The sequence below is a fragment of the Takifugu flavidus genome, chromosome 8 (genome assembly GCF_003711565.1).
Source record: "Takifugu flavidus isolate HTHZ2018 chromosome 8, ASM371156v2, whole genome shotgun sequence".
NCBI lineage: Eukaryota > Metazoa > Chordata > Actinopteri > Tetraodontiformes > Tetraodontidae > Takifugu > Takifugu flavidus.
In genome coordinates this window covers 2,528,539-2,541,309 of record NC_079527.1, presented here as the reverse complement: position 1 = coordinate 2,541,309, position 12,771 = coordinate 2,528,539, and the positions used below count along the sequence as shown (strand labels likewise).

The window sequence follows — 12,771 nt, the reverse complement described above, 5'->3', positions numbered from 1 at the left end:
GTGTAATGGTGGTGGGAAATTTTGTAGTGCTGTACGTTTCTTTGGAGATGCTAATTTCCCTGATGGACACCCCCTAAAGGGATCAATAAAGTACTCTTGAATCTTGAATCTTGAAAACCTTTGATGGGCCTCTCATTTGAGTGCAGGTAAACTTCACAGTGCTGGACGGCAAGCAAGAGGATTCTTGCAAAGGGGTTCTTTCTCGACTGTACAATCCTTAAGTTGGTAACTGTTTAACTTATAAGAGAAATAGGTGACAGGATAGTCAATGCCTTGTTCATCTTCCTGCAAGAGTAGAGCCCAAGCCCCCACTGCACTACTGATTTTAACTTCAAACAGCACATTAAAATCTCAAGCAGACAGAATTGGGTTTCAAGTTAGGGGTTAGGGTGAGGATTGGGTTAGGGTTAGGGTTTAGAGTTAGGGGTTAGGTGTTATGTGCCTTTCATTTCAGGTTGACAGCCCAACTGGAAAATAACTGGAGTTGGAAAGGACTTATGTTAAGGTTAGGGTTAATAGAGGTAGGTTTAGGGTTGGAAGAAGCAGTAGGGTTAGGGTTGGGGTTAGGGTTAGGGGAAGGGTTAGGTTAGGAATAGAGATAGGGTTAGGGTTAGAAACAGAGGTAAGTTCAGGGTTGGGAGTAGAGGTAGGGTAAGGGTTGCAAGAAGTATTAGGATTGGTGTTAGGATTGGGATTAGGGTTGGGAGACAGGTTAGGGGATGGGTTGGGGTTAGGAGTGGAGTTAGGGTCAAGGTTAAGAGTGATGCTATGGTTAGTGTTAAGAACAGGGTTAGTGTTAGAAGCAGAGGTAGAGTTAGGGTCCAGGGTGGGGTTAGGGTTGGCAACAGAGGAATGGTTAGTGTTAGGAGTGAGAAAGAAATGCATGAGTGTCTGTAGGTTTGAAGAAGACATTTGTCTCTAGTGATTTGTGTGAATTTTGTGAGATCTTGAAGAAGACTGTGGTGTCCAGAAAGTTGACTCGGTGTTGATCTAATGTGTATTTTACCTTGATGGGTGGGTGGTGGCTGTTGAGAATATTAATAAATAAATAAAGAATAATAATAAAGAATTGGGGAGTACAGAAAGCAGAGGTAACGAGTGGGTTGAAGGGGGCATTTTGTAAGCCTTATGGTTATGGTTAGGAATAGGTTAGGGTTAGGGTTAGCCCCAGACAAACAACAATGGCAAGGAAAAACTCCCCTTTAACAGGAAGAAACCTTGAGCAGGACCAGGCTCATGTAGGGGGACCCTCCTGCTGATGGCTGGCTGGGTAGAGAGAGGAGAGGAGAGGAGAGGAGAGGAGAGGAGAGGGAGAGGAGAGGGGAGGACGGGCACAGAGCACAGAAACACATACAAAAATACACTATTTATACAGCGGGTATAGAGTGTTAATCATATTTATCATAAATATGATTAACACTCTATACCACTCCTGGCTCACAGGCTCCGAGGAACGCTGCTAATTGTCTTGCTGGGAGTGCTTGTTATTGGCCACTGATTGACATGGTGTTTGGAGCCACACTGGCTTTGTAAATTTGGCTTGCCTAACCAAGGCAGCAACGACGCATCAAAGCACTGCCGGACACTTACAAGCAACAGTGCTTTCCAAAACTTTTGGGGAAACCAGAGTGGATCTACAGCTGAGCGAGCAAGTGCGCAGGGAAACGGAGCTCCACAACGAAAAGGTGAAGAAAAATAGGGAAATCTTAAAAAGACTGATAGACTGTGTTTGGCGGTGACCATCCCCGTGTCTACTGCTTCTGTTGAACGGACATTCTCAGCCCTAAAGCGAATTAAAATGTATCCCAGAAATACAACAGGGCAGGCTCGACTTTCAGCATTAGCTTCGATGGCGATAGAAAAGGACTTCTTGATGGAACTGAAACGCACGGATAATCTGCACAACAGAGTAATTGAAATCTTCTTGAGGAAAGAAAGGAGGGTGGATTTTGTGTACAAATAATCAGGATTTTTGGTGAGTAAAATCAAAAATCCTGATTATACTGAAATGTTGCTATACTCCTAAATAATTTATAAATAGTTATAGTTTAAATAGTTGATGTATTTAATTACTGTTTAATTACTGTTTGCACTTGCACACCATAAGCCAGGTTGTGTGTGTGATTGAAGACCTTCCCTCGTTCATGTGTCTTCAGTTCCGTGTTTGATAAAGTGACGCTTTAAGCTGGCGGAAGTCTGTCTGAGTTCTTCCGCAACCTAAAACCCTAACTCACGCAATAATATTGCAATTTTATCAGGTTATTTTTGATGATTTTTTTTATGTGTGTCGCAGTTGTATCTTCAGTGGAAGTTTTATAGCCATAAAATGGTTGTCACGGAGTGAGCCGTGCCACTTACGCACACACGTTTGCATTTCATTTCATTTCCATTCCGTTCTGTCTTGGTTTACTCGGTTTAAGCATTTCACACACACCACTTTTTACCATAGCTTCATATTGGAATACATTGTAGCCGACATGCACGGCATGGCCAACCGGCATTTATGTTACAATTATTTCCACCCAAGTTAACAACGCACTTCATATTGCCTCACCGTATCACCTCCCGTCTGTTTAACATTGCCCAAAGAATCACACTCACACTATGGCTGTTTAAAAGCATCAAGGTTTATTTGTTTGTCATTTATCAAAAGCACCAATATTTCAATAGCTCACCAGCAGGACATACTTCCTTGTTTGGGGAAACCGAAGGACTGGTCCATGATTGTATGGAGGGGTTTCGCGGGGTGCTACGGCACAATCTATTTTAGCGGGGGTGTTTTATTGGGGTAAATTGAACATGTATTTTACTGTGCACTGGGTGGTTGTTGGTGGTGGAAATTTGTTTTAGAAGTTTGATGCATATTTTGTATTTTCTTTTCGGTTGTAATTTTGAGTTTGTCAATGCATTAGTTAGCGTAATAATTTTGATAATTGGTTTCACTTGTGGGAGGGGCTACAGGTATAAAAGCCCGGTAGTAGGCCCAAGACTTGTTGGTTGTTGAGTTGGTTGGTTGTTATTTTGGAGAAAAAGAAAATTGTTGGAGAAAGAGTCAAAGTTGTGGTGTGTAAAAGTCTGTATGTTTTGTATGGATTTAGCCTGGCATCTTCTGACGCCACTTTATTTTTGGTAAATAAAAAATACATTTTTGGAGGAAAGAATCTCCCATCTCCCTCTGTCTCCTCCACCGCCGTTCATCCTTGCGACAATGGTTATTGAGGGTTGGATTGATTCAGACGGAGCACTACTGAAGGCCAAGGTGTGAAATGCACGGCCCGCCACTGTTGCGTTCGTTATCATAAATAATTTATGATAAACGAACGCAACAGGTTTTTATAATGGCTCAATTCCTTCACGTTTCCATCCAATACACATTGGAAGCCAGACATGGCGGCATAAAGCTCCAGGTTAGATGACGTAGCGTGCATTTATTATATTGTTGCTTTAAGACCCGCCAACAGTGTGGATGCTCCGACGCGGCAAAAGAGTTGGAAAAGCAGCGCGCCACGTCTGGCACATCCAGGAAAACTATACAAAAAAGATACGAAAGGTACTAACGGCAAGGTGGTCTTGTTGCCTCAAGTACTTTATGTCAAAAACTACGTTTCTCACATTTTTAAAGACCCGAACGAAGTTTTGGGACGGCAAAGAAGCCTGATATTGTTGCTATACTTGCTCCAGGTAAACGCAGCAATCCCTTTTTCTGACACCAGGAATAAAGGGTAAATCGAATAATATTATAAATGCACTCATTCATTGTCATTTACTTCAGTTCTTAACGTGCACGCTTACTTGATTATATCAAGTAAAGTAAGTAACCAAGCTGAAAGGCTACTTTAAATTCATGAGTGTAGCTTGTTATTGTGGTAACCTATCAGTGATTAACTTTACAGGTTCTAAATCTCTAAACCATGCCTTTTCTGGACTTCGTTGCTGGGTGCATTTCAGGTAAACATTCGCATAAGATTTCAAAAACTCATTTAGAGAGGTGAATTTCATTCATGCCATTTTTCTGTGAATCTACTACTGCTCAGGCGCTATGGGCCTGACAGTCGGACACCCGCTGGACACCGTGAAGGTGCGGCTGCAGACCCAGTCCGTGTATCAGGGGCTCCTTCACTGTGTGTCTGAAACATACACGCACGAAGGGGTAAGTGCTGTAGCCCATACGAGAATTCCAGGAGAAGACATTATGCAAAAAGTATTAATGCTCGGTTATCTTTTGTCGTATCAGCTCCACGGATTCTTCAAAGGCATGACATTTCCACTGCTTTCCGCTGGCCTCATCAATTCAATTGCCTTTGGCTCCTACAGCACAGCCCTGGATTTGCTCACTGGGTCCCGCCACAGTGACCCCAGTCAAAGGAAACCGGCCTCTGCTGCACATGTCTTTACTGCTGGCAGCTTTGCGGGACTGACGCAGGTCAGATGGCCTGATGTTTACTGGCTGGTGGTGCCGAGACTAGACCACAGATGCACAACTAGACAACAGCTTCTATGCATTACATTTTCTTAGGATGTGTATAAGAATTACTGCAAATCCAAGTCATCAAGTTTGGCTTTAGTCAAATTTCTAGATTTCTTTCAGCATTCCTTTCTGGCTCTGTACGATCATCAATGGCGTTTTATAATTTTACCTCATAAAATTGGGTTGAATTTGTTATATAGAATCAAGAGCGACATTTATTATTTCAAGAAAATGATGACTGCTTTGAGAACTGTTCATTTATCTTTAACCCGATCTGCTTTCAGCTGTCCGTCAGTATACCCATTGACCTGGTTAAGGTGCGCCTCCAGGGTCAAACAAGTGCTGACCAGTATCGTGGGTCCGTTCACTGTGTTGATGAAATCTTGAAGAAGGAAGGACCAAGGGGTCTCTTTAAAGGGGGCACGGCTCTCGCTATCAGGGACTTGCTGAGCTACGGACTCTATTTTTTGTCTTACGAGTTGATTTGTGAGGCTCTAACAGAGGCGGGCAAAGAGCCAGGTAAGTTTCAAAGGTAACGGTGTGCAATATGGAAAGTTTTAGGATTGTTCCTGTCTGGTCTGCTTTTATACCAGTAAATAAAACTGGGCACAGATTTTGTAGCTGGTCACTGCTCTCATAACACCGTCTCTCCTCAGGAATGTTTTCAATAATGACAGCCGGTGGGTTGGCGGGCGTATTGTCCTGGGCTTTAGCCACGCCCATGGATGTAGTGAAAGCCCGTCTTCAGATGTCAGAAGCTGGCGGCCGGACGTATAACGGGATCCTGGACTGCATGAGAACAAGTGTCAAGGAGGAGGGAGTGAGGGTCTTTTTTAAAGGAGTCGCGTTGAACAGCGTGAGGGCCTTTCCTGTCAACGCCATCACCTTCCTAAGTTACGAGAGGCTGATGAAGCTTTTCCATTCAGGATGACTTGTGTTTTACATCGTTCCTACTAGAAAATACATTTCCAAATATTCGTTTCAGTGTTTTATTTACTCCTCATTAATTTGATACCTTAACTAAAACTGTGGCCCTGGCAGGTTCACCCCCTAAAGGGCTAATTAGTGTGCAGGGTCTGTATGTTTTGTATGGATTTAGCCTGGCATCTTCTGACACTTTATTTTTGGTAAATAAAAAATACATTTTTGGAGGAAAGAATCTCCCATCTCCTGTCTCCTCCACCGCCGTTCATCCTTGCGACAATGGTTATTGAGGGTTGGATTGATTCAGACGGAGCACTACTGAAGGCCAAGGTGTGAAATGCACGGCCCGCCACTGTATTTATGATAAACGAACGCAACAGGTTTTTATAATGGCTCAATTCCTTCACGTTTCCATCCAATATGGCTCACATGGAAGCCAGACATGGCGGCATAAAGCTCCAGGTTAGATGACGTAGCGTGCATTTATTATATTGTTGCTTTAAGACCCGCCAACAGTGTGGATGCTCCGACGCGGCAAAAGAGTTGGAAAAGCAGCGCGCAACGTCTGGCACATCCAGGAAAACTATACAAGAAAGGTACTAACGGTAAGGTGGTCTTGTTGCCTCAAGTACTTTATGACAGAAACTACGTTTCTCACATTTTTAAAGACCTGAACGAAGTTTTGGGAGGGCAAAGAAGCCTGATATTGTTGCTATACTTGCTCCAGGTAAACGCAGCAATCCGTTTGCTGACACCAGGAATAAAGGGTAAATCGAATAATATAAATGCACTCATTCATTGTCATTTACTTCAGTTCTTAACGTGCACGCTTACTTGATTATATCAAGTAAAGTAAGTAACCAAGCTGAAAGGCTACTTTATTGTGGTAACCGATCAGTGATTAACTTTACAGGTTCTAAACCATGGATTTTCTGGACTTCGTTGCTGGGTGCATTTCAGGTAAACATTCGCATAAGATTTCAAAAACTCATTTAGAGAGGTGAATTTCATTCATGCCATTTTTCTGTGAATCTACTACTGCTCAGGCGCTATGGGCCTGACAGTCGAATACCCGCTGGACACCGTGAAGGTGCGGCTGCAGACCCAGTCCGTGTATCAGGGGCTCCTTCACTGTGTGTCTGAAACATACACGCACGAAGGGGTAAGTGCTGTAGCCCATACGAGAATTCCAGGAGAAGACATTATGCAAAAAGTATTAATGCTCGGTTATCTTTTGTCGTATCAGCTCCACGGATTCTTCAAAGGCATGACATTTCCACTGCTTTCCGCTGGCCTCATCAATTCAATTGCCTTTGGCTCCTACAGCACAGCCCTGGATTTGCTCACTGGGTCCCGCCACAGTGACCCCAGTCAAAGGAAACCGGCCTCTGCTGCACATGTCTTTACTGCTGGCACCTTTGCGGGACTGACGCAGGTCAGACGGCCTGATGTTTACTGGCTGGTGGCGCCGAGACTAGACCACAGATGCACAACTAGACAACAGCTTCTATGCATTACATTTTCTTAGGATGTGTATAAGAATTACTGCAAATCCAAGTCATCAAGTTTGGCTTTAGTCAAATTTCTAGATTTCCTTCAGCATTCCTTTCTGGCTCTGTACGATCATCAATGGCGTTTTATAATTTTACCTCATAAAATTGGGTTGAATTTGTTATATAGAATCAAGAGCGACATTTATTATTTCAAGAAAATGATGACTGCTTTGAGAACTGTTCATTTATCTTTAACCCGATCTGCTTTCAGGTGCCCGTCTGTATACCCATTGACCTGGTTAAGGTGCGCCTCCAGGGTCAAACAAGTGCTGACCAGTATCGTGGGTCCGTTCACTGTGTTAATGAAATCTTGAAGAAGGAAGGACCAAGGGGTCTCTTTAAAGGGGGCACGGCTCTCGCTATCAGGGACTTGCTGAGCTACGGACTCTATTTTTTGTCTTACGAGTTGATTTGTGAGGCTCTAACAGAGGCGGGCAAAGAGCCAGGTAAGTTTCAAAGGTAACGGTGTGCAATATGGAAAGTTTTAGGATTGTTCCTGTCCGGTCTGCTTTTATACCAGTAAATAAAACTGGGCACGGATTTTGTAGCTGGTCACTGCTCTCATAACACCGTCTCTCCTCAGGAATGTTTTCAATAATGACAGCCGGTGGGTCGGCGGGCGTATTGTCCTGGGCTTTAGCCACGCCCATGGATGTAGTGAAAGCCCGTCTTCAGATGTCAGAAGCTGGCGGCCGGACGTATAACGGGATCCTGGACTGCATGAGAACAAGTGTCAAGGAGGAGGGAGTGAGGGTCTTTTTTAAAGGAGTCGCGTTGAACAGCGTGAAGGCCTTTCCTGTCAACGCCATCACCTTCCTAAGTTACGAGAGGCTGATGAAGCTTTTCCATTCAGGATGACTTGTGTTTTACATCGTTCCTACTACAGAGAATACATTTCCAAATATTCGTTTCAGTGTTTTATTTACTCATTAATTTGATACCTTAACTAAAATTGTGGCGCTGGCAGCTTCACCCCCTAAAGAGGAACTCCAAAAGTTAATCTTGTACTGGATGAAAATTTATTCGTCCCAATCTGGGCTTGTAAGCATAATTAAAGGATGAACAAAGAAGTGACCTCAGCACTTCAGACGGGATCTGGAAGAATGTTTTCATTCACTGCGGGCGCTCGGTTCAGCCCGAGGACAGGACTCGTTGATCCTGATTTTGTTATTTTACGAACAGCAGATGTCTGTTTACCTGGCATCGAGGGAGAATAACAGTTAATATTGTAACCAACTGCATAATGAATAATGCACGACACTGTTTCTTTTGTACAACTGAGAAATGGTTTTATTGCAGTCTGGATTCTGATGCTGTCTGAGCCTTTTGATTTCTCTGATGTCACTGCAGTGACTTTGGCGAGGAGTGACCAATCAGAACGGGCTCTGACTGTGGCAGAAATAAAGCATTCATGTGTTCAGTTCATTTTCCACAGTGGTCACCTTCAGGTGCACTTCAGTATCTTAATAAACTCACATTCCACAAGAAAACTGCTGCAGAGAAAAGTGGGCACGTTCACTCAGGCATTCTCTTGTAAATGGAAGGATTCTCTTTACAGACAACACACAAACAATGAGAAAAGGTGGGGGCAGAAGCCACCAGTGTGCATCTGCAACAGTTCAGGAATTACAAAGCATTCTTAGAATGCAGTATTTGGATTAATATAAAAATTACAGGCCTGTTGTGACTGGACAAACCTCCAAAAATGGCCTCTTGTAGGCACTCATATTGCACATGCATCTTTAGATAGATGCCGATGGTACAATGTACAAAAAAATCCCAAAAACAGCAGCGCCTTAACCACAGACTAGAAAGTAGGACAAACAAGATAAAACACCCTGAGCTTCTGCTTTTACTGGCCAATGTGACAAACAGAAAGGTGATCGGGTGAATAAAGTCTATGGGATGTAGAAATAGTCTATATACAGTTCCACAGGACAAGAATCAGCTTGGTCAAACAGACACCGACCTTTGTCGAGACAGTAACAGAGACGTTCTTAAAAGCTTTAAGACGTGACAGTTACATCGAGAACCTTTAAAGTGTGTCGGGGGAAGAACAGCGCACGCCCAGTCATCCCACTCTAACACATATGGAACCAAACACAGATTTGCTAATACAGTTTCGCCTCACTGAGCAGCTTGGAAGTTCTGGTCCTTCAGTAGTGGTTTGTGGCTTTGCTCGGCAGCCATGGTCTGCAGTGTTTTTCTCTGGAGCTGTCTAGCCTTGTTGTACAGGAAGACCCCGACAAAGACGAGGGCGGTGCCGGTGGCACTGAGGATGGTGATGTGGTTGCTAAACACGATGATGCTAAGCCAAACCGACAAAGCGTGTTTGACGGTACTGGCGACGCTGTGGGAGAAATAGGGTGGACAAAAATGGCGAAGAGCTATTAGAAATGTATTTTCATTCTCAGAGACACTGAAGCTTAAATTCAAGGTGATTGCTGATGAAACGCTTAAAGCGCAGACTGGCACTCCAACCTGAAGGTGACGGGGGAGATCCGTCCCATGAGCGCGTACGCTGTGACACTTTGTAGGTGGAACAGGGTACCATCAAAGAGTAGCAACAGGATCATGTCTTGGCTCAAGCTGAAGCTCCGCCCACTCTTCCCAACAAAAGGGATGTCCTGGAAACATAGAGGAGGTGGATTTCCCTGAGCAAATCTTGCCTGTGTTCATACACATTGATGCTGTGTGGCATTATTACTCACTCACCATGAGGAACACCCAGGCAGGTATAAGCATGATGACTGCCGCAGCACTGGTATAAAACTGTAGCTCAGGAGGGCTGAAACAACACCAGTCAGCGGACATAATAATAAATATGTGGCTGCATCACATGACATAAATCCACGTGTTTAGTTGTGTCACTTTACCTAAACCTATAAGTGTCCCCACTGAGCAGTTTCTTGGAGAAAACATTCTGCAGACTGAGACCAAAAACAGGATAAATGTGGATTCATACACACGTGTACCATGACGGTGCTGCCGTTACCAGTCCATGATGTTGGTCGAGAGCGCCGCGGAGAAGCCCAGCGTGTTGAAGCTGAGCTCCGTGGCTGTGCATAGAGCCAGGCCAGCCATGACAGGGAAGAGGGACAGATTGACCCACAAGCCTGTGGGTGGAGGAGGGACAAAGAATCATGTCACAACACATGAAAAGACTATTATCTGGATTCAAAACTGGATTTCCCTGTTTCAGTCAAACCAGTTTGGTCACATCACTAACAAAGGCTGCTATGGAAAAGGTGTTGTGAACTTAAACAAATGTAACAGTCCCGAAACATAATTAGAATCTTTCCATTCAACTGCAGGAACAGACATAGAATGGAGGACCTCATTGTCAAAATGGTTTTTGTTGGGGTACTGAAACCCAACTGCTATTGTCTAGCCATTTCAGTTCACTTCAGAGTCAACAAGAACAATTCAAATTTAGAAAAACTGGTTTTTGCTACACACGACATTAATTTTTGGGAGTGTAGTACTTTCCTAAGAAACAGGAACTTTTTAGGTGGGCACTGCAGCACTGATGATTTCTTAAATTGCTAATTTCTTTAATGTTGTCAATGACATAAGAAAGACAAATACAATAAAAAAGACTGAAAAAACAACCAAGTTAAGGCTGTCAGCCTAATGAAAAAATAAATAAAATGGGGAGTTATGTACCTGTGTACTCCCCCAGAATAAGCCTGGACATGATGACAGTAAAGATGGGTGCAGAACTCTTCACTGTCTCTGCGAAGGAGACCGCCACATTCTTCAGGCTAACTAAGCCAAGAACCACTGTGACAAACCTGGCAGGAGGGACGTAGGATAAGGTCAGTAATGCAACAACTCGAAGGAAAAGATATTTACATATACATATAGAAGATACTCATACCTCATGAGTCCAACAAAGAGCATTATCATGATGAAGTTTTGGGGATACTCGCTCCTAGACTTGTGTTTGTACAGGCAACACGGTACAAACATCTTCAGGCAGCCAATGATGGTTGTGGAGAGCATCTGAATAGCACCTGAGGGTTGGGAGGGAATAATGAATATTTGTATTGGCTGTGAATGACAATTGAAGAAATGTTTGTTTCTTCTAAGCAAACACTGTTAAAACCCAGTTTGTTCATTTTAACATTTGACGAGTCGTATTAAATACACACGACATTCAGGCCAGTGTTGCGTATAGCTGACAAGTATACCTGTCTTTACCTAACATGCTGGGCTCTCCCTCCAGCAGCGACAGGATGTACTTGTTCAGGAACAGGGTGCAAAAGCTGAAGAAGTACCACAGTCCCAGGTAGACCATGGAGCGCCAGTTCCACACTCCCGACTCTGCCTCGATGACCGTCGTCTCGGTGACAGTGATCTTCAGCACCTTTTCCCCCGTCAGGCTGTCGCTGCGCGCCAGGACCACCCGCTCCTGGCGAGAGCGGAAGGGTGACAGGAAGCGCCACAGCAGGTGCATGGTAGTCCGTTTGCCCCCTGGGATTGTGCTGGTCGGCTCAGGGGCCCCACAGTAAGGGTCCCAGAAGTAAAAGCAAGATGAAGAGGTTGAAAGATCTGCATAAGACACACGCACAAGGCATTCGTGGAATTACATCAAATGCTGCAAATCTAGAATCTGAATTGACTTGATCAAACAGAGACTAGCAGTTCACCTTTCGGAAAAGCAGTGTGACATGTGTCCTTGAGCTCAAACTGCGCGTTCGGACCTTTCAGCAGTTAAAACACTCATCATTTGTTACACTAGGTTGTACTGAGACATCTGCTGCTGCATCATGATGGTTCGCCTTCGTCACCAAAATAACAAAGAGCAGGTGAACCTTGAACTGATTTATAAGAACAGATAAGACTGGTCGTTTACTCAAACCAACCCAACACAAGCTGTGCAGCAGCATGCATTAAGAACAATAATAATAAATATATATATACACGCATAAAGCCTTACCTCTCTCCGAACCCCGGTGCATCAATAAAACTCAAAAGGCATTGTAGACTCAGGCTAATGGGCCATCAAGTGTTATAACAGGAAGTTGAACATTCGCTAGCTAAGACTATCCACTGATTTCGCGGCAACGTGGGCTTCTGGGGAGCCCAAATTATATCGGTAGCAAGGATGTTAACCATGCTCCTTGCCCAACATGATGGAAATGTTAAATGCGGTCGGGCCGACAGTGGTCACACGTCTTTAGGCACCTCTGTCTGGTCCATATCTGCCGTTCTGACCGTCGGATACGTGGCTTTCCGCGACCATGAGCGTCAAGAGACCTGGAAACAATGACGGGATACAGGTCGGAGACCTCGGAATTAAAAGCGTTTTCCGCCACGAAGGGGGGGAATTTAAAAAAAATCGTCTTATTGTAATCGTGATTGTAAGTGTGTCGATATCTAATCTTATTCATACATTGAGCGATAGGAGTTAGCTATGTAGCATTCGGGACCGCGATTCGTAGAATAATGCTTTTAATTAGCGTGGAGCACCAGCGCTTCCGGTACGGTTCACACCCCACCCCCCGGCAATGAATAATAAATAAAAAGCTAAACGAACCTAATTTAATTCATGTTATTCATACTTGCATGATTTTTTTTACTATGGGTTAGTTTGGATGATTTTAAACAGATGTCTACACTTGAATAAAAAGCAATTGTCAAAACCAAATTTATTTCAAACATCAGCACAGAAGTGGAATTTACTCATTTATTAGCGACAAACACAGCCGACACATCTATGTCACGATCGAAAAATGTATAAACGTGTGTTATGTTAAGATTTTCCATTAAGAAGCCATTATCAGATTTGATTGGGCCTTCTCACGACCGTCCAGTAGAGGG

At 43.8% G+C, this 12,771-nt stretch overlaps 2 protein-coding genes across 16 annotated transcripts; one reads left to right on the top strand and one right to left on the bottom strand.

The window, feature by feature from the left end:
- The first annotated feature begins 1,499 nt into the window (after positions 1-1,499).
- LOC130530193 (solute carrier family 25 member 45) lies at positions 1,500-8,370 on the top strand. 13 transcript variants are annotated; one of them, XR_008951759.1, is made up of 9 exons: positions 1,809-3,550; positions 3,623-3,722; positions 3,894-3,948; positions 4,035-4,150; positions 4,235-4,423; positions 4,753-4,987; positions 5,125-6,159; positions 6,439-6,554; positions 7,928-8,370. XR_008951759.1 is itself a non-coding variant. In XM_057041171.1 (7 exons), the coding sequence occupies exons 3-7, from the start codon at positions 6,316-6,318 to the stop codon at positions 7,801-7,803; spliced, it is 852 nt and encodes a 283-aa protein (XP_056897151.1). In that variant the 5' UTR covers positions 1,536-1,685; positions 6,120-6,159; positions 6,306-6,315; the 3' UTR covers positions 7,804-7,851. The 13 variants fall into 13 exon arrangements, 9 of the variants coding, with proteins under 9 accessions (XP_056897152.1, XP_056897148.1, XP_056897151.1 ...); XR_008951761.1 differs by having other exon boundaries at positions 1,809-3,722; positions 5,125-5,988; positions 6,061-6,159; XR_008951760.1 differs by having other exon boundaries at positions 1,809-3,722; positions 5,125-5,997; positions 6,061-6,159.
- LOC130530189 (solute carrier family 35 member E2A-like) lies at positions 8,209-12,389 on the bottom strand. Of its 3 annotated transcripts, none has more exons than XM_057041156.1 (10): positions 11,888-12,388; positions 11,598-11,768; positions 11,149-11,499; positions 10,826-10,961; positions 10,612-10,739; positions 9,941-10,061; positions 9,822-9,875; positions 9,661-9,733; positions 9,427-9,572; positions 8,209-9,295 (listed from the first exon to the last, which is right to left on the bottom strand). In XM_057041156.1, the coding sequence occupies exons 3-10, from the start codon at positions 11,402-11,404 to the stop codon at positions 9,073-9,075; spliced, it is 1,137 nt and encodes a 378-aa protein (XP_056897136.1). In that variant the 5' UTR covers positions 11,405-11,499; positions 11,598-11,768; positions 11,888-12,388; the 3' UTR covers positions 8,209-9,072. The 3 variants fall into 3 exon arrangements, with proteins under 3 accessions (XP_056897136.1, XP_056897137.1, XP_056897135.1); XM_057041157.1 differs by having other exon boundaries at positions 11,598-11,729; XM_057041155.1 differs by lacking the exon at positions 11,598-11,768 and having other exon boundaries at positions 11,888-12,389.
- Positions 12,390-12,771: the final 382 nt, after the last annotated feature.